This window comes from Podarcis cretensis (assembly GCF_951804945.1).
Source record: "Podarcis cretensis genome assembly, chromosome: 7".
NCBI lineage: Eukaryota > Metazoa > Chordata > Lepidosauria > Squamata > Lacertidae > Podarcis > Podarcis cretensis.
In genome coordinates this window covers 57,445,942-57,463,390 of record NC_137176.1, presented here as the reverse complement: position 1 = coordinate 57,463,390, position 17,449 = coordinate 57,445,942, and the positions used below count along the sequence as shown (strand labels likewise).

The 17,449-nt window shown below is 41.0% G+C and overlaps 1 protein-coding gene across 3 annotated transcripts in view; it reads right to left on the bottom strand.

The window, feature by feature from the left end:
- NKAIN3 (sodium/potassium transporting ATPase interacting 3) overlaps nt 1-17,449 on the bottom strand; it is a 205,442-nt gene that overhangs the window by 96,986 nt on the left and 91,007 nt on the right. For all 3 annotated transcript variants that reach the window (XR_013841027.1, XM_079984683.1, XM_079984682.1), the window contains exons 2-3: nt 14,087-14,224; nt 6,006-6,086 (exon numbers count right to left, since the gene is read on the bottom strand). Coding sequence is in view for 2 of the 3 variants with exons in the window: in XM_079984683.1 (XP_079840809.1) it covers nt 6,006-6,086; nt 14,087-14,224 (219 nt within the window). In the remaining variant the exon portion in view is untranslated. The remainder of the gene's footprint in view (nt 1-6,005; nt 6,087-14,086; nt 14,225-17,449) is intronic.

Below are 17,449 nucleotides of genomic sequence, written 5' to 3'. Positions count from 1 at the left end.
TTATTTGGACTTGACACAAGTTCAAAAAGGGTTCTACGGACGCAGGAGCATTCAGCTGGCTATCTAAGTAAACTTTATAACAGCAGAGAGACAGACACGTTTTACTGTATTGGTTTCTTAGATTTCAGAAAAATGCTCTTCTTATCAGGTGAGAATCTCATGATCCTGCCAACAAGTATCTTTCATCCTCCAGAAGCTGGAGCTCACTTTGATGTGCAAAGTAACAACCGCAGGGGTGTGTGGGTGTGGGTGTATTCACCTTTTGAGGGCCCACTTCTGTATTATTGCTTTTTCCAACTGAATAAGAGGCACTTATTGGCAAGAGAGTGTTACATCTGGGAAAACAGGGTCAGTTAGGATCCTGGATGCAACACAGTGACAGGTGCTGGCTGGAGCATTTTCTCTCAGTCACAAGGAGAGCTGTTGCCCCAGCAGAGTACAGAAGCTTTTTGATGGCTGGTTCTGCAGGGACCCACCCCTAGCAGGAACCATCAGTCTCAGAGGGTCATGGTCTATATCTCCAGCCATTGCATTCTATACCATAGGGATAATGAAGCATGTATTCAGGGCTATGTACATGCCATACATTGCCATGATTCTCTGACGTTCCCCAAAGAATCATGGAAGCTGTAGATTATCCCTTACAGGGCTGCAATTCCAAGCATCCTTACACCAGCAGACTTCATTCTGTTTGCACATACCCCACTTAATACTATATTGAATTCCACCAATAATTTTTATCCACTTCACTCTTATATGCCTACAATATTTACCATGAAATTTAAGAAAAAGAGTTTCAACACTTAGTAATGAAATGCAGTAGGTGGCTGGCCCGTGCCATTCCAGATTTTGTCGGACTCAACTACCATTGGTCCCAGTAAGCAGGGCCAATAGTCAGGCATGATGGGAGTTGTCTTGCAACATCTGGAAAGCCAAAGGTATATAAACCTGTTGACACTGAACTGTGATTTCCTAGAAATTGCATGACTCAAGCTTAAAATTAAATTGGATGACTCAACTTTTACTTACTTTAATTTTAAGTTGGATGAATTCTGTGCATTCCAAGTGGACCTGATTTTGCCATAACCTCAAGTTACTGCTATGTGTATTTTGTGCTGTGTAATAAACAGTTCCTTCAAACAAACAAAAAACACATTGCCTGGTGACAGAATGTGGAGTGATCTATGTGAAGCAAGTCAACACCAAACCTAGAATTTAGTTTGGAAACTAATCTGGCTACAGAAATCATTGTAAAGCTTGTTGTATATGATCCTATTTAAAGAATCATTATCGAGACTAGTGTCTTTACATATAAAGCAACTAGAAAGGTGCTGCATGAGTTTAAGTGGAGTTGATTTTTGATAACCTAAAAATAAATTAATCCTGAGCATTATTTCTAGAAAGACAGGTTGAGATAAAAGCAGTATATATTGTTGTGGTGCCGGCTGTCTGAAACACTTACTATCAAACTTCTGGCATATCCTTAGAACAGTGTTGATATTTAAGAAATATGTTATTGTACTTAGGAGATGTAAAATGTCAGTGCTGTAGCATATACCGCCACATCACATGAATGCCAAAAGAGACCACATGCAATTTCCTTTGGAAATGCAAATCTGCATACACACATACTTCAACTTCTGCGGTTGGCTTTTAACAAGCAAAAAAATAAAACTGAAGCTCAGCTTAAAAAAAATAAAAAATCCACTAAACTTTATATGCTCTCTCCAACTCCAGATCTCTCTTAACAGCTTTTCAGAATGACAGTTTAAATCAAGAAAATGTCACACATTGTATAGTAACAGCCCTAATCTTTCCTGTAAATTGCTGCTTGTGGTTTTCAAAAACATAGGAAATTGCTGGCAATTGACAATGTGTCGCACTGCAAGGATAACTTGACTTTTGCACATTTAAACAAAACAGTCTTAAATTATTCATGCATATCATTCAACACTTAGGCAATTCTCAGAATCACTTATTTCAGAAACCTTGAGCCTTCCTTTTAAACTAGACTCTCTTCTCCTTCTGCACTCAATAAATAAAAGAAATTCAAAACATTTCAGGGCTCACTCATCATATTTATGTGGTCAATTTTACAACAACCCTAACAATTATAAGGGAGGTTTTGTTTAAGTGCCAACCTCAAATGGGAGAAGAGTCTCAAGAAGCAAGCATTTTACAAGTGGGTTTCCACCTGAATTTTAAAGAATACAAAAGCCAAAGGCACCTATTGTAGTATCCAACAAAGGCCATTCATTTCATTTTAAATAGGGTTTGAATAGGAGCTGCAGATAATTGTATCACACATACTTTCTTTATCTTAACTGTAAGATATATCTGCAAAATGTGCACTCTCCTTCCTTGGAGGTTTTTGAGCAGAGGTTGAATCTGACAGGTATGCATTAGCTGAGATTCCTGCATTGCAGGGGGTTATACTAGATGACCCTTGGGGTCCCTTCCAAATCTACAATTCTATGATTATATAGTACAAAAGTATTTAGGATTGGCTGAAATATGTTTTGGACAACACTCAACAGCAAGGAAGTAAGGCAGAGCTGCATTCAAAAGCAACATCCCTGCTTTGAGTTCTCCCTCTGCTGGCATAGGTACCCACAGAGATTTTTCCCAGGAGGTGGGGTGGTAAAAACTGTGAAAGGGTAACTAGCACAACAGAACAGGTCTATCCTTTCTGGTCAACCTGGTAAAAGACTGGTGATGGGGCATGAACATACCTGGCCTCTGGGAAACTTTCATCCCAGGTCTACTTCTCAGTTGATTCTCAATAGGTAGAACTGCTAAGAGAGGCAGATTTAGGGTAGCGTGACTGGTTCCACCATACTGCGTGTCAAGCCTAGGGAGCACTGCAAGGTGCCACAACTATGATGTAAGTGAATTGAGCAGGATGGAAGGTGACAGGTGGGGTGGCAGCAGTGGTGGAATGTGGGGGGGGGGTACAAGGGTGGTTGCCCAGGGTGCAAAATTGTTTGGGACACAAAATGTCAACACTTGGTGCTGCCTCAATATAGCTGTAAACGTCCGTTGCTGGGTTTCATTGAAAATGGCTTCTCCATGAGAACCAAGAAATGACCTCTCCAGACATTGGAATGACTCCTCTTTTCTTATCTCTGTGGCTGCAATCTCCTGGGTGACACAGACGCTGTTAGGCAGTTGAATGTGCATGCATATTTCCCTCCCACCCTCCCTCACTTCCACACAGCCCTGGGCACTAGCAACCCATGTTAAATTTTGGCCTTCTGAAGACCGAAGTTCACCCCTGCTGCTATCCATCTACAGATAGATCCTGAATCCAGGTAATGTTTTTCTGTCCACCATCGAAACCCTCAGTTCTTTCCCTTGCAGTTGCAGAATGGGATAGTGTGGTATAATAAAAGAAAATGAATTTCCTACTTAAAACAATATTGCTGTTTTACGATCCTGTTTTTATGCAATTCTATGAAACCACTGTAAATGTCACCTGGGAAAATACAAAACTATTTTTGGCACCATCTGGAAAGGCTTTCTAATTAAGTCCTCAGGAATGCAGTTGTGTAAGTGAAGCATACCTACAAAAAGTTATTCTGAAGCTTGCAGGGAGTGGAGAAAGACTTTGAGGGACTCTTGTTCCATACCATAGGCAACCAGTTGAGCCATGGGCTGGATGCACCTCATGTGGCCTCACCATCTCGCTCACAGCAGCCCCTCCTGTGTTAGCCTCTCCACTAGTTAGATATTTTCTAATGCCTAACTGCAGCGTGAGGTTGTTTTAAGGAGGGTGGGGTCGCTGCTGGGACAGGAAGGGTTAAGCATCCACATGCTGTGTGCAGTGACTGCATGTGGGGAGATATGCTGGGGGTGGAGGTGCAATGTGTGTGGGTTTGCGTGTGGTGTAGCACGCCCATTCTTGTTTTGACCTCACTCACCACTAGCCCAGCAGCATCATAGTCTGCAACACTGAAACAGATGCAAGCTGGCATCTCTGATAGTAAGCCTGGTTGAGAATGGAGGCAATGATTGAGATTGGAGGAAATGAGGTGACTTTCGGCTTCTGAAACTCAACCATCTCTTTCCATCACCGCTCTTGGTCCTGCATTGTCTGGTTATACAGTATATACTTCTAGCTCAGTCACTGGTTTAGCCTCACCAGTCTGTTTTGTTTGAAATAATAGTAAAAACATAACCTCACCTCTTCCCAAACTCATTAACTATCAGTGAATAGCAGAGCATTACAAAGCTTTGTTTAAAAAAACCTAGCATGCTGGTCTGTTCTTGTTCCACTGAGGAGCCTACAGGGCAAGGCAGCAAGGGAGGTCGGCTACTGCAGCACCATGGACAGTTCCTAGTGAGCAACTTGCTCTACCTAGATCAGAACTGTAGAGGCCTTTTGAGACATGCACATATTAACACCTTTCCCACTTTGAACTCTGACAACTTCTGAAAACAGAACTCTGGTTGTGCATGCACGGAACAAGCATAAAATCTCCCCTCAACATTGGATCTTGCCTAAAAAGTTTATATCTTCAATACAAACCAAAAATCATGCAAAATTGTCTGAAACAGAAAAGGGTGAATATAATAAAGAACATCAGAAAGAAAGGCTAACTCAGATATCTTGGAGACTTTTGCTCCAAAATGAAATTTATAATCAAAACTGTGGTGTAATACAAGAAAATGAAGTTTCACTTTGAAAGTCTACCTTGAAAAAAACAGACTAAAAACAAAAAACAAAAAACGCTGTAGAAAAAATGATCAGACTAACAATAAACCTTCAGGACCAGAAATACAAATACACCAAAACAACACCTGGATATTATTTAGGTATGATGATTAAAATAGTCAGAAAACCCAGAATGAACTTTATTACCATGAAATACTATAGGACTTGTGGGGTCTATGATGTAGCTGAAAGATTAGGAGAAACCACATGAGCAGAAGAAAAGAAACAGAGGACCCACCAGATCAGCTGACATTGTGTGTGTAAGAAACTTGCATAGATATTTTAATGCTTTAGACACCACTTAGAACAAGTTCTTCTCTGTTACTATGCCATGTACTTGCCGATTTCATTGAATATATACACATTTACTTTTTTATTAGAATTCTTCTGTGCCAAAGGTTCATTCACACTCACCCTGCCCACCCACTCCCATGCTACTGAATAGGTGACAGAATAATTCTTGGGATTTATATTAACATTTCCTTTTCAGTTCGTTTATTATTAACTTAAAAATACTGCTGTATTTCCTTTATTGGGCATTCTCAGAGGCCTATTCAAACTACTGAGCTGATGGGAGATGGTTTGGATTTTGTAAAAAAAGCTTTGGGGGTGGGGTCCCTGTACCCCAAGCAGTTACACATTCTTAAAGTAAAAGATACTGCTGTTCACTCTCCAGGAAACAAAAATAACATGTAGGCTCTCATCTGTGATTTTTATTTAATATCGTGAAATAGAAATAGAATTATAGTCATGAAATAGCATTAGGCTGTTTTTGCATAATGGTGCTCCAAACAGCTGTTGGTACTTGTTTTCATGCTGTTATGTGTTAAAATGCTACACTATTTAAAATGTTACTTATATATTTAAAACATTTTTAGCCCACCCTTATTTGCAAAATGCAATTCCAGAGCGACCAATAACCAGTGCTATTTTTCTAGAAAAAAAAGGTGCCAGAACTCACAATGAACACCTCTCTTATAATACAATGGCACCCACCTGAGAGGTGCCAGAACTGAGTTCCGTTGAATTCCAGCAGAAAAGAAAGCCCTGTTAGTAACGAATATGTTTCCCGTGGCCAGCTGTACTCAGTGATCACCCTCTACAAGAAAAAATAGGTGAGGCAGCCCAAACATTTACTATAACAGACAGACTGGCAAATGATCAGCAAAGCAATCCAATGATGTCTGATGGTTTTGTTTTGTTTTTTTAAAAAGAATATTCCTTCTGTAATGTTATTATCAAAACATCATTGTCCTATCCTCCCCCAAATCAGGATTTACATGGAACCTACCTTAGAAAGCCCACCTACTTCCAAATAGAAGCAGATAATGAAAACATTCCATGTGACCCAGATAGCAGTCCATACCGAGTACTAGGGTGGAGAAAAAGAGAAAAAGAGAAGATGAAAACACTGTACACAAGGTGTAGATCAATAATATAAAAAGATCAATAGGTACAGCACTTCTGGGAACCATGAGCAGGAGATTTCTCTTGGCAAAAAGCCCCTAGAACTGTAGCCAATTGCAAATCCAATATTCTTTCCTTCTGTAACGAAACACAAGGAAAAGCTAGATTTATTATTTATGGTGCTAGATTAACCTATTGACACCAGTAAATTCCAAAACGTTGAGTGATTTACAGTTTTTGTATTCTACCTTTTCCTCTTCACAATGTATCTATACATAGAAATGCACTGAAATAATCGCAATACAGTCAAACCTCAGATCCCGAATGCCTCCGTTTTAGAATGTTTCGGCTCCCGAAAGCCGAAAACCCGGAAGTAGATGCTCCAGTTTTCGAACATTTTTCAGAAGCTGAACATCCAACGTGGCTTCCGCTTGAGTGCAGGAAGCTCCTGTAACCAATTGGAAGCCACATCTCAGTTGTGAAACATTTTGGAAGCCGAATGGGCTTCTGAAAAGGGTTACGTTTGACAACCGAGGTTTGATTGTATAGCCTTATTCTGCTAAATGGCCTGAAAAGTTGGGAATCAGATGCTGGGATAAATTTTGCTAAAGAATTGCCAGCATTAGATTACACTAACTTCAAATCACATGGAGAACATATGTGCAGATATAAAAGTGCAAATAAAAAAAGGGGGGAGCCTGAATTTTGGTTGGTTGTATCTTTTATATCCTACCATATCATGAGTGTTTATTATAGCAAGGCACACACACATGCATCCATACATACACATATGCCTGAAGGCTGGAGGGTGGAAGTTACAGGTGAAAAAAATGCTTGGTAGAAGTGAGGGATGCTACACTTGGAACCACAGAAACTATCATTGGAAAACACAGGCTGCACTTAGATATCGAAAAGTGCTTTTGATCTTATTTTGTGCTGGTTTGCAAAATTCAAAGTTAATTTGCAGGACAGAAAGCATTGTCAATGGAAAATCTTTGTTGTATAATAGGAATGGTTTGGTGCAAACAATCCAAATGTACTAGTTCAGAAGCAGTGAAGCAAGGTCGAAAAAACATCCAAATGCATAATGAAATGAAATGATAGCTTCATGGTGCTCAGTGATCACATCCTCTGCATATTCAAGTGAAGCTGTGAACCAAATCAACATACAGTTGGGGACTCTACCCCCCCAAAAGCATAGCGACTCTGTGTGCATTTAGGAATCTGTTCACAAGCCAGTTGAAAGCACAATGGCTTGAGCTTGCAGCCAAGAAGTGCAATCCCACTCCACCCTCCACATGTGATGATAGACATTTAAAAAGTAGCAGGTGGATTTAGCCTTGTTAAAAGGTAAAGGGACCCCTGACCATTAGGTCCAGTCATGGATGACTCTGGGATTGCGGCGCTCATCTCACTTTATTGGCCGAGGGAGCTGGCATACAGCTTCCGGGTCATGTGGCCAGCATGACTAATTTGCTTCTGGCGAACCAGAGCAGCGCACGGAAACACCATTTACTGCTGGAGCAGTACCTATTTATCTACTTGCACTTCATGCTTTTGAGCTGCTAGATTGGCAGGAAATCAGAAATATCTGATAGGAAATCAAGAACTCATATAGTAGGACTATGCCAGTTGTAGACTATGCAGGGAGCATCAGAGTGTGTGGAATTCTGTGGAGCGGCTGATAAGAAATCTACAGTGGTACCTCGCAAGACAAAATTAATCCATTCCGCGAGTCTCTTCATCTTGCGGTTTTTTCGTCTTGTGAAGCACGGCTATTAGCGGCTTAGCGGCTATTAGCGGCTTAGCGGCTATTAATGGCTTAGCGGCTTAGCGGCTTTAAGAAAAAGGAAACAAACTCGCAAGAACTCGCAAGACGTTTCGTCTTGCGAAGCAAGCCCATAGGGAAATTCGTCTTGTGGAATGACTCAAAAAACGGAAAACTCTTTCGTCTTGCGCGTTTTCCGTCTTGCGAGGCATTCGTTTTGCGAGTTACCACTGTATCCAGTCACACTGTCATTGTAGCTGTTCAATCAGTCGTTGCCTTCAGCAAAGCACCAAGAATGCCAGCTCCAGGCTCATACACCTTCAAAATGCCTTTTACAATAATCCCTGACCCAGTCTAGCTGCTTGTGATTGACCAGGGAAATTACAGGACAAGACAATAGGACAGAAAATTCCTCAAAATCACTTTTTCCACAGAAAAGCTCTGCCTTATCAAACATATTTTTGAACTCAGTGTGGAATTGCCTTTCTTGTTGCTCTCCGCTGTCCAAGCTGGCTTAAATCCAAGTAATCTGGTTTCACTCCTTGTACGTATTGCATTTATTACTCTCAAAAGATTTGGTTTCTTTCCCGCCCTAATCTAACTCTTTCTCTGTAGGCATTTATATTACATACATTCCGACTTTGCAAGAGCACACTAGGTAGCATAAAATTATCTATGCAAATATTAAATCCCTCTGTGCTCCCCTGGAGGGAAAACATGTCCTATTTTCATTTCTTGGAGAAACGTGTAAATTGATTTTATTTCATTCCCCCACCTCCCGACTATATTTGGCCAATTTTAGCTATGTGAAGCATCACTTCACAGATGTAAAACACCAGCGGTACTAAGAGAAAACTGAGCAAATACACTCTTATCATCCTTAATCAGTAACAGCTTGGGAATCTCCCATGCTATGAGAAAATGTGGAAGGAATATAAAAAATTTTTTGAACTGAAAAGCACTTTCTTGAAACAGCTGAAGCTTTGCCATATATCAAACAAAGAAATTGGCCGGGGGGGGGGGGAGGTAGTTTTGCAAAAGTGTGCTTGTAGGATAATTACAGGTGAAACTTGGAAAATTAGAATATTGTGGAAAAGTTCATTTATTTCAGTAATTCAACTTAAAAGGTGAAACTAATATATGAGATAGACTCACGACATGCAAAGCGAGATATGTCAAGCCTTTATTTGTTATAATTGTGATGATCATGGTGCACAGCTGATGAAAACCCCAAATTAACAATCTCAGAAATTTAGAATATTAAATGGAATTAGCAAAACAAGGATTGCAAGTAGAGCAATATTGGCCCTCTGAGAAGTAGAAGCATGCATATGTACTCAGTACTTGGTTTGGGCCCCTTTTGCATCAATTACTGCCTCAATGCAGTGTGGCATGGATGCTATCAGCCTGTGGCACTGCTGAGGTGTTATGGAATACCAGGAAGCTTCAATAGCAGCCTTCAGCTCTTCTGCATTGCTCGGTCTCATGTCTCTCATCTTTCTCTTGGCAATGCCCCATAGATTCTCTATGGGGTTCAGGTCAGGCGAGTTTGCTGGCCAATCAAGCACAGTAATCCCATGGGCATTGAACCATGTTTTGGTACTTTTGGCAGTGTGGGCAGGTGCCAAAGTCCTGCTGGAAAATGAAGTCAGCATCCCCATAAAGCTCGTCTGCGGAAGGAAGCATGAAGTGCTCCAAAATCTCCTGGTAGACGGCTGCATTGACCCTGGACTTAAAGAAGCACAGTGGACCAACACCAGCTGATGACATGGCTCCCCAAATCAACACAGACTGTGGAAACTTCACACTGGACTTCAAGCATCTGGCATTGTGTGCTTCTCCATTCTTCCTCCAGACGCTGGGGCCTTGGTTTCCAAATGAGATGCAAAAGCTGTGCCTCTCCCAGCCGGGCTCCTATGCCTGCTCTTGCAAGCGGCAGAGGCGGCAGCGGCAGGACGAGCGGCTGCTCCTTCCTCCTCCTCCGCCTTTCCTGCTGTCGGGGGCAGTGGAGAGGGAAGCAGCAGCCCAAAAGGAGCCCTTTCGCCTGCTCCTTCCTCCTCCTCCACCTCTGCCGCTGTCGGTGGTGGAGGAGGAGCGAGCAGCCCGAAAACAGCCCTTTCAGGCTGCTTGTTCTTCCTCCTCTGCTGCCGCCACCACCAGGTTTGTGGTGTGGTAAACCAGCTTATACTCAAGTCAATAAGTTTTCCCAGTTTTCCCCCTAAAATTAGGTGCCTCAGCTTATATTCGGGTCGGCTTATACTCGAGTATATACGGTACATGAAGCATCCTTAAGTTTTCTATAGCCTTGGTATAAGAAATAAGAATCAGAAATTCAGGCTGACTGGCCCCATTCTGAAGCTGAGTGAATTAATTTGTGGGATTCTGTACCTGCGCAAGTATTATGCCAGTTACTTAACACACTATTCACCAAGACTGTACTTACGACAAGATGTCTCTGCATAATGACTTACAGTAATTAGGAAGTCCAAGGGTAAAGCCTTTCCAGTCTTATTTGCACCCATTTCTACCCACTCTGGAGAGGACTGGGCAGTGGTGGGACAGGGGTCAATGGGGTGGGGGGCAGAGAAAGAATGTTGAATTTTATGGTAATGCACAGAAGGCAATTAGGACCTTTTCAAATGTTTTCCAGCTGAGAAGGTAAAGCTGATTTTTCAAAAGCACCCCCAACCACATGAAAATTATGCCTCCCCAAAAAACCACCTTAAGGTCCTCCGACAAAGGGCTAGTCTTCATCAAGACTTTCATTCTGAAGGTCTCTGCGGTGTCACTATACTTAAAGAACTACAGGACTCAAATCATCAATACAGAAATAAACTTTAAAAGCATGCTTTATAAAAATTCTCCAATAGATATCCTTTAAAAAAGAAGTAGTGATCTTTATACCTCAAAAGCCATTACTGATAAAATTACAGAGAGATCCCAAATGCTGACATTTTCAGGGGGAAAGCAATAAGCATTCAACCTTTCCAGCCAGCGAGGGGTCAGCGGTATGTGAAGGAAGCTAGTTTTTCAGATGGCTTCAGAATGCTTGATTTCTGGATAGGTTAAGCTGTAGAGATCCCTTGTTCTTTCCCCTTTGTTCCAGTGGAAAACTATGCAGCTGAAAGTTATACATGGCCTGTGCTTAGAATTGTGGAAGTTTACATAATTGATGTAAAAGCCTATGGGCACTCCAGTGTTATTTATTTTTTTAAATTCCTATCTTTCATTGCCTTCAGGCTCAGTCACTAAAGTCTGCAGGAATTCAAAGCAGTCTCACATGACCTCCAAAACTCAATTAATTGGTTGGGGAAGGGAGTGTGAATTGCAGAAAGAGTGAATTCACTGGGGAGGAGGTTCTCTTCTGAGTCTATTTAAGAGGTCATGATAAAAATCAGAAATGGTAAACAAATGAAGGGCAGAGCTATCCAAATTGGTTGGCCGGGGCAGGGGAGAGAAAAAAAGGTGGATATACAGCTATATCCCAAAACCTAGAGGTTCATGCCAGCTAGAAAAGTGGGTTAAGTTTTTCTTGTCCCACCCCTTTTCATTCCATCAGCTCCAGGCTAGTGTAGCTGGCCAGCCCAAGGATCTGTGGGGCTTTACATCCATAAGGAATTCTTGTCACATAACAAGGAATTTATCTTGTTTTTAGTTCATGACTGCAAAAATTACTTTAAAATGGGTCTAAAGCTGCTGGTGTCCCACCCTTAGCTGTCAAATGTCATGTATTGGGCCTTCCTGTTGGCTTTCTGCCTGCTTGGACACAGCAGTGGTGGAGCTTCTCCATCCATGGAACTCCTCTCTGTTGGTAGGAAGGTATCAGTGCTACATACTAGCTGCCTCCATTCATCAATACTGGCTGGGGGCAGGGAGTGTCATATCCTCTGGGACTGCTTCTCTTACCAATGCCCAGCCAGCTATTAGGGAGACCTGAATGCAGAACTGCTTGAGATGTCCTACAAGGTCAATTACCCCAACTAAGGTGTGACATTTTCAGAGGATACTGCTTGTAGAACATATTTGCATCTGTTTCACATTTTGGCGGACATATGGTTTAATTCTTATTTTCTGACTTCCGGGTTGGCGCCATCGCCGAATGGCGGACTCCCTCCGAGCTCCGGATGGAGCCTGCTCGGCAGGGGCTGGGTTCTACCGCGCCGGTGACGCGGGGACCCTCAAAAACCAGGGGCGCTGAAACCCATGGACATGGTGACTCGGCTGGCACCTTTTGCGCTCCCCCCCGACCCGCGAAGGAGCCTTTTTAAAGGCTGCGGAGCGGGTGACAGGGGGGGGGTGGTGCTTTGAGTCCTTCGCTTCCCCTGCCGAGCGAAGCCGCATGCCATTCGATGGAGAGCGCTGACTTCTTCTATTGAAAATCTGGACTTAAAAGAATAACCCGTGAGTAATCGGAACCTGGACTAAAAAGGGGGATAAATTTTTTAAAAAAATTCGGAGCGAGCGGGGGAGGCGCAAAAAGGAAGTCAGCCCCCCCCCATTGTAGAAGAGTTAAAGCAAAGGATTTGACAACTAAGATCGAGAGCAACCCTACTTTGACAAAGTTATTAACTTCGCGAGGGAAAATCATAAGACTGAGCTGGAGGAGAAAAGTGGAATTGAATTGAATTAAAAAGCAACCCCCCCCCCGGAACCCTGGGAGCGATTTGTGAGAGCGCCAGGAGAAGAGAAATAGAGGTTTTGACAGCTGTCAAAGAGCTGTCAAAGCGGAAGAATAAAATAGAGAACTTTGTTACGAGGACTTTGCCGGTTACATTTGTTATAAATTGGATACAAATTGTTTTAAACAAGGAATAACAAGTTATTTTGACTGGTGGACGTGATCTGGAAGGGAATTCAGTTATTGCAAACCACCTAGAGGAGTTACAGATAGGTAGCCGTGTTGGTCTGCCATAGTCAAAACAAAACAAAATTCCTTCCAGTAGCAGCTTTCGTGTGCATGCACACTTCTTCAGATACACAGATGTATCAGGTGTATCTGAAGAAGTGTGCATGCACACGAAAGCTCATACCAAGAACTAACTTAGTTGGTCTTTAAGGTGCTACTGGAAGGAATTTTTTTTGTTTTCACCTAGAGGAGCCGAGGGATATTACAAGTATTGTTGGCGTGGAATTTGACCAGAACTTTCTATCTCCTGGGAAACTGCAGAAATGGAACACTATTTTGTCTACAGAGGTCTACACACTAAAGGAGACAATAGATTTATCTATTGAAGAATGAAAGGGACTTGACGTAATGTTTTGTTCCTGAATAACAAGCCTCTGCAGAGGAATTAGAAGCTTTTGGAATTAGAACATTTGTGCAGGAGAGCGGGGGGGGGGGGGGGGGAAAGGAGGAGTGAGATCAACAAGAACAACAAAAATAATAAGAACTGGACAAAGCTGGAAGTGGGAACATTTGGGACATCCAGATTTGACAGGCTTAAAGAAACAAAATTGGAGTTTTCACTCCTAGATATAAAAATCTGGATGGAAGAAATGGGCCTTTTTTGAGACAGACTCCTTACAAGATTGGACATTCGAAATTAAAGATGACTGGGAAAGGACTATGGCTTAGAGAGATGTGGGAACTCCAGGAAGACATTAGACATTGAGGAACATTGGTAACGCAACCGGGAAAGGGGGGCGGGAAATTTGGAATCCAAAGGGTGTAAAATTATTTTTTTATTTTTTTCTCTACTTTAATCTGTATTGCATATTAAAGGGGGGAACTCGCGGAAGGGAACAGGTCGATTTTAGGGGATGGGAAAATATTTTTAAAATTGGGTCAGTGATAATAAGTTTAAATTTGGGATAAGAACTTGTTGAATTTTTTTTTTGTTTATTTGTAAGAATTGGAATACAGGAGGGGGAGGGGAGGGGAAGATGTTACTGGGAAAAAGATTTTAAAATTGGATGTTTTGTCTTTTTTATTTTGTTGTAATTGGAAAATCTTAATAAATATCATTTTAAAAAAAATAATTCTAATATTCTACTCAGGTTTTAGTACTTATTTTCCTGCTCAAAAGGAGATTGACAATATTCATGGTATAAATAGATGAAGCATACTGGAGAACTGAACAAAAATGTAATGTTGCATTAAAAAAAAGCCACCCACATTATTCAGTTGTTTAAAATTATAACTGAGCTGAAATATTATATTATCCATTTTAATAAAAATCAATGAACTCAAAACTTACCACAACTATATACCGAGGTCTGTATTGTATGGTTCCAAACAAACCCAAAATGACAACTATTATGTGCAGGAAATTACCAAGGATAGGAGCCCACTGGAAGCCAAGAAAGTCAAAGATTTGTCTCTCCAGGGCAGCTAACTGTAAAGAAACAGAACATAAAAATACCTCAGTTAGGATTAAATCAGTCATTCACAGTGTAAGTATCACTTTTAAGACCTAGTGAAAAAGACTGGTAATTATTCCATTACTTTTGTTGCATAAGGAATTTATCTTGTTAACTGGCCATGCAGAAAATCAAGGCTAGAAAAGTTTTCATATCTCAAACTGTGTTGGCACCAGACTGATAACTTTTACAACAAAAACTGGGAACTCTCACATCCTAATACATGTACAAAAGCATACCCAGAAATAAAAGAATCACACTGGTTTAATGTTTCCAAATGGAAATCCTTCATATAGTAGTTGCATCATGTGTTCTCTGTGTACCTGTTCACCTGCTTCTGTTTCTATTTTCACATTCCCCTTTCATTCTCCATATTTTCCAAATTGTTGTATAAACATGTCAAATGTGTGATGGGAACCTGACATTTTAGACAAGCTTACTGAAACCATGGAGGTAGCATCAAATGTCAGATTGCCTCAGATACTCAGTTTCACCTAAGTCCTTCACTATTCAACATACTCAGCAGCCATCATGGGACAAGTAAAGATGGTGAAAATACAACTATTATTTCAATTTCTGCCATCATATCTGTCCTTCACAGAGTCGACTGAAGGCCAAAGTATGGCTTTTCTTGGGAATGAGACATGTTCTCTTGCCTTGGGCTCTTATCATCATCACAACCACCACCACACTGCTTCAAGGCATATGCCATAGCTTGAATTTTCACAACTATGTATAGAAAAACAGCCCCACAGTGCTAGTGTAGAAGATAGCTGTAATGGTTAAATGCTGGAAGAAAGCAAACCCCAGGAGTATCATCTGTCCTGCAGTTGATTTGTCAGTGAATTTCACAGAATCTCTTATTGGTAAAGAGCTACATGTTGAAATGGACTTGTAACTTACATTCCTAATAATTATTGATACAGCTCTCTTTTTAAAATACTCATGTGAATATAAAATCCTCAAAAATGTGTGTGCTCAGTGAATGATTGGGCAAAGCCTTTACAGACAAAAAAGAAAAATTCAAGTGAAAATATATGCTTTTTCTGGAGGGGGGACATGTCAAAAATAGATACATTGTTTGCCAAGATAACATTTACAAGTCATCTTTACGCCCATTAGTAACAAAGTTCTACAATCTGACAGCTGACAGAATTTGGTGTCCTGAAAATCTTAAAAAAACTAACATGGATACTTCTGGGAAATTTATTACTGAAAGGCCTTTAAGTTTGCACCACAGACTTCCCCTGTCCCCAGTCCTCAACTCTCATTCTGCTACAGTCGAAAATAAAATTTGTGAGTTGGCACCATATATGCAAAACTATACATGTTTTGCTTACCTTGGGCCACAGCCTTTGTTTTGGGGGGGTTGGATGTAAAATTTGAATTTCCTTGATACAGACTATGATAGTGCTGTGGCCCACATGTTAGTAGTGCTTGCTGGCAGGCAGACTGGGTAGGGGCTGCAGCCAAACTCATCTTGTCATGCACATCTTGGTATTATTACATAGATCAAGAATTGCTCGGTAATCACATGACACCAAAAAATGTGAGAAATCAAAGTCAATTCATGAATCAAAGGAAGAATGCCATTACCTCACCTGTCAACGAATGCAAAATTGCAATTCAAGTTGAAACCATTAAAAGGCTGCTAAAGATCCAAGTATCAGAGGCAGCCTAAGAACTATAATCATCAAATGGCAATCCTCACATGTTCACACATTCCTGCTGAATCCTCACACTTCCTAATTCCCCTCTTCTACTATATATATATTTGTGTGCTGTTGTTATGAGAATAAAAATTAAAATTAAGCAAACATATGCACATTTTCTTAAATGAATTCATGGTGCTGATGGGATTGAGGGGGTGTATATAATCTGCTGCATCTGCATTGCTTTATTGTCTACCTTTAGTTGGTTTTAATAATTGTATTTTCAAAAGATTGAGCACCAGTTGTTGCTGGGGGGGAGGTACATAAACATTTAAAAAGTGAAACTGCATGGTTTGTTTGGGCTAAACCCTTCTGTAGAGAGATCTTTGAGGAAAATGGATGCTCAGTGGACTATTGTGGTGTAATTGTCTTGGACCAGGGAAACCTGGATTCAAATCATGGCTCAAACAGTGAAAGCAAATCTAATGACCAGGCCAGATGTAAAATGGGTATCCAACTGGAACTTCAGCTATCGAGTTCAAAAACATCATTGCTTAAAACTCTTTGTCAGCAAAAGGAAACATTTATCAAAATTATTTCCTAACACACATCTGTCAAAGACTATTTATGTTTTCTATTGCATTACTTTACAGATTGACTGCTGCATTTTCACTAAGCAAATATTTTAAAACTAAAGCTGCACTCTGTGAAAGAGATACTCTGGTCTAGTAGTAGTCTAGCTACTGTAATGAAGACCCACAGGACCAACATATTGTGGAAAAGGGGTTTGAGATTGTATTACAACCCTTCCATGCAGCTGTAACTGACCAAAAAACAGTAGCATTGAGACTTTGGGCTGAATCCCACAAACACCTGGGATAATGCACATATAATGGAATTTCAGACAAAGAACATAATACTATTTAAATGCCAGTGCACCCTATGCAAAGGACCATGAAATTTACAGCTTTTCCATCCCTGAAAGAATTGCTAGCCATACAAAAGAGTAGATCACTGATCCAAAACCCAACTCTAATTCTCTGTTTGTCATGGTCTACACATTATAAAGCACTAGATACAATTTATAGAAGTATCAAATCAATGCATTTTTCTATCCTAATAGACCACTCCTATCAGAACAGGCAAATATCCAGAGATGGCTATTGTGCTCAGATGACAAGAAAAGTAAATCTTTTGAGTCAATGGGAAGTCTTCTGCTACTCAGGTAATAAAAACAAAGCTTCATGTGATGAAATGGTGAAGAAAACCAGAGAGGCATTCTGCACATCCTCTGTAGAATCTCAGCGCTGGATGACAGGAGCCAAAGGAGATCTAGTGAAATAACATAATCTGGGTTAGCACAGGGCATAGAGTTTCTCACCCAAGGAGATTCTTTTCCACTGCCCACTACAGGCTCTCACCCTGAACTGGTCAAGTGGCTGTGTCCTGCACTCCATGCTCTACACACAACCGGTCTCTCACGCCAGCAAAAACTCATTCCAATGAATAGGCTACAGAGAGCCACCAAACATTCCAGATAAAAGCAAC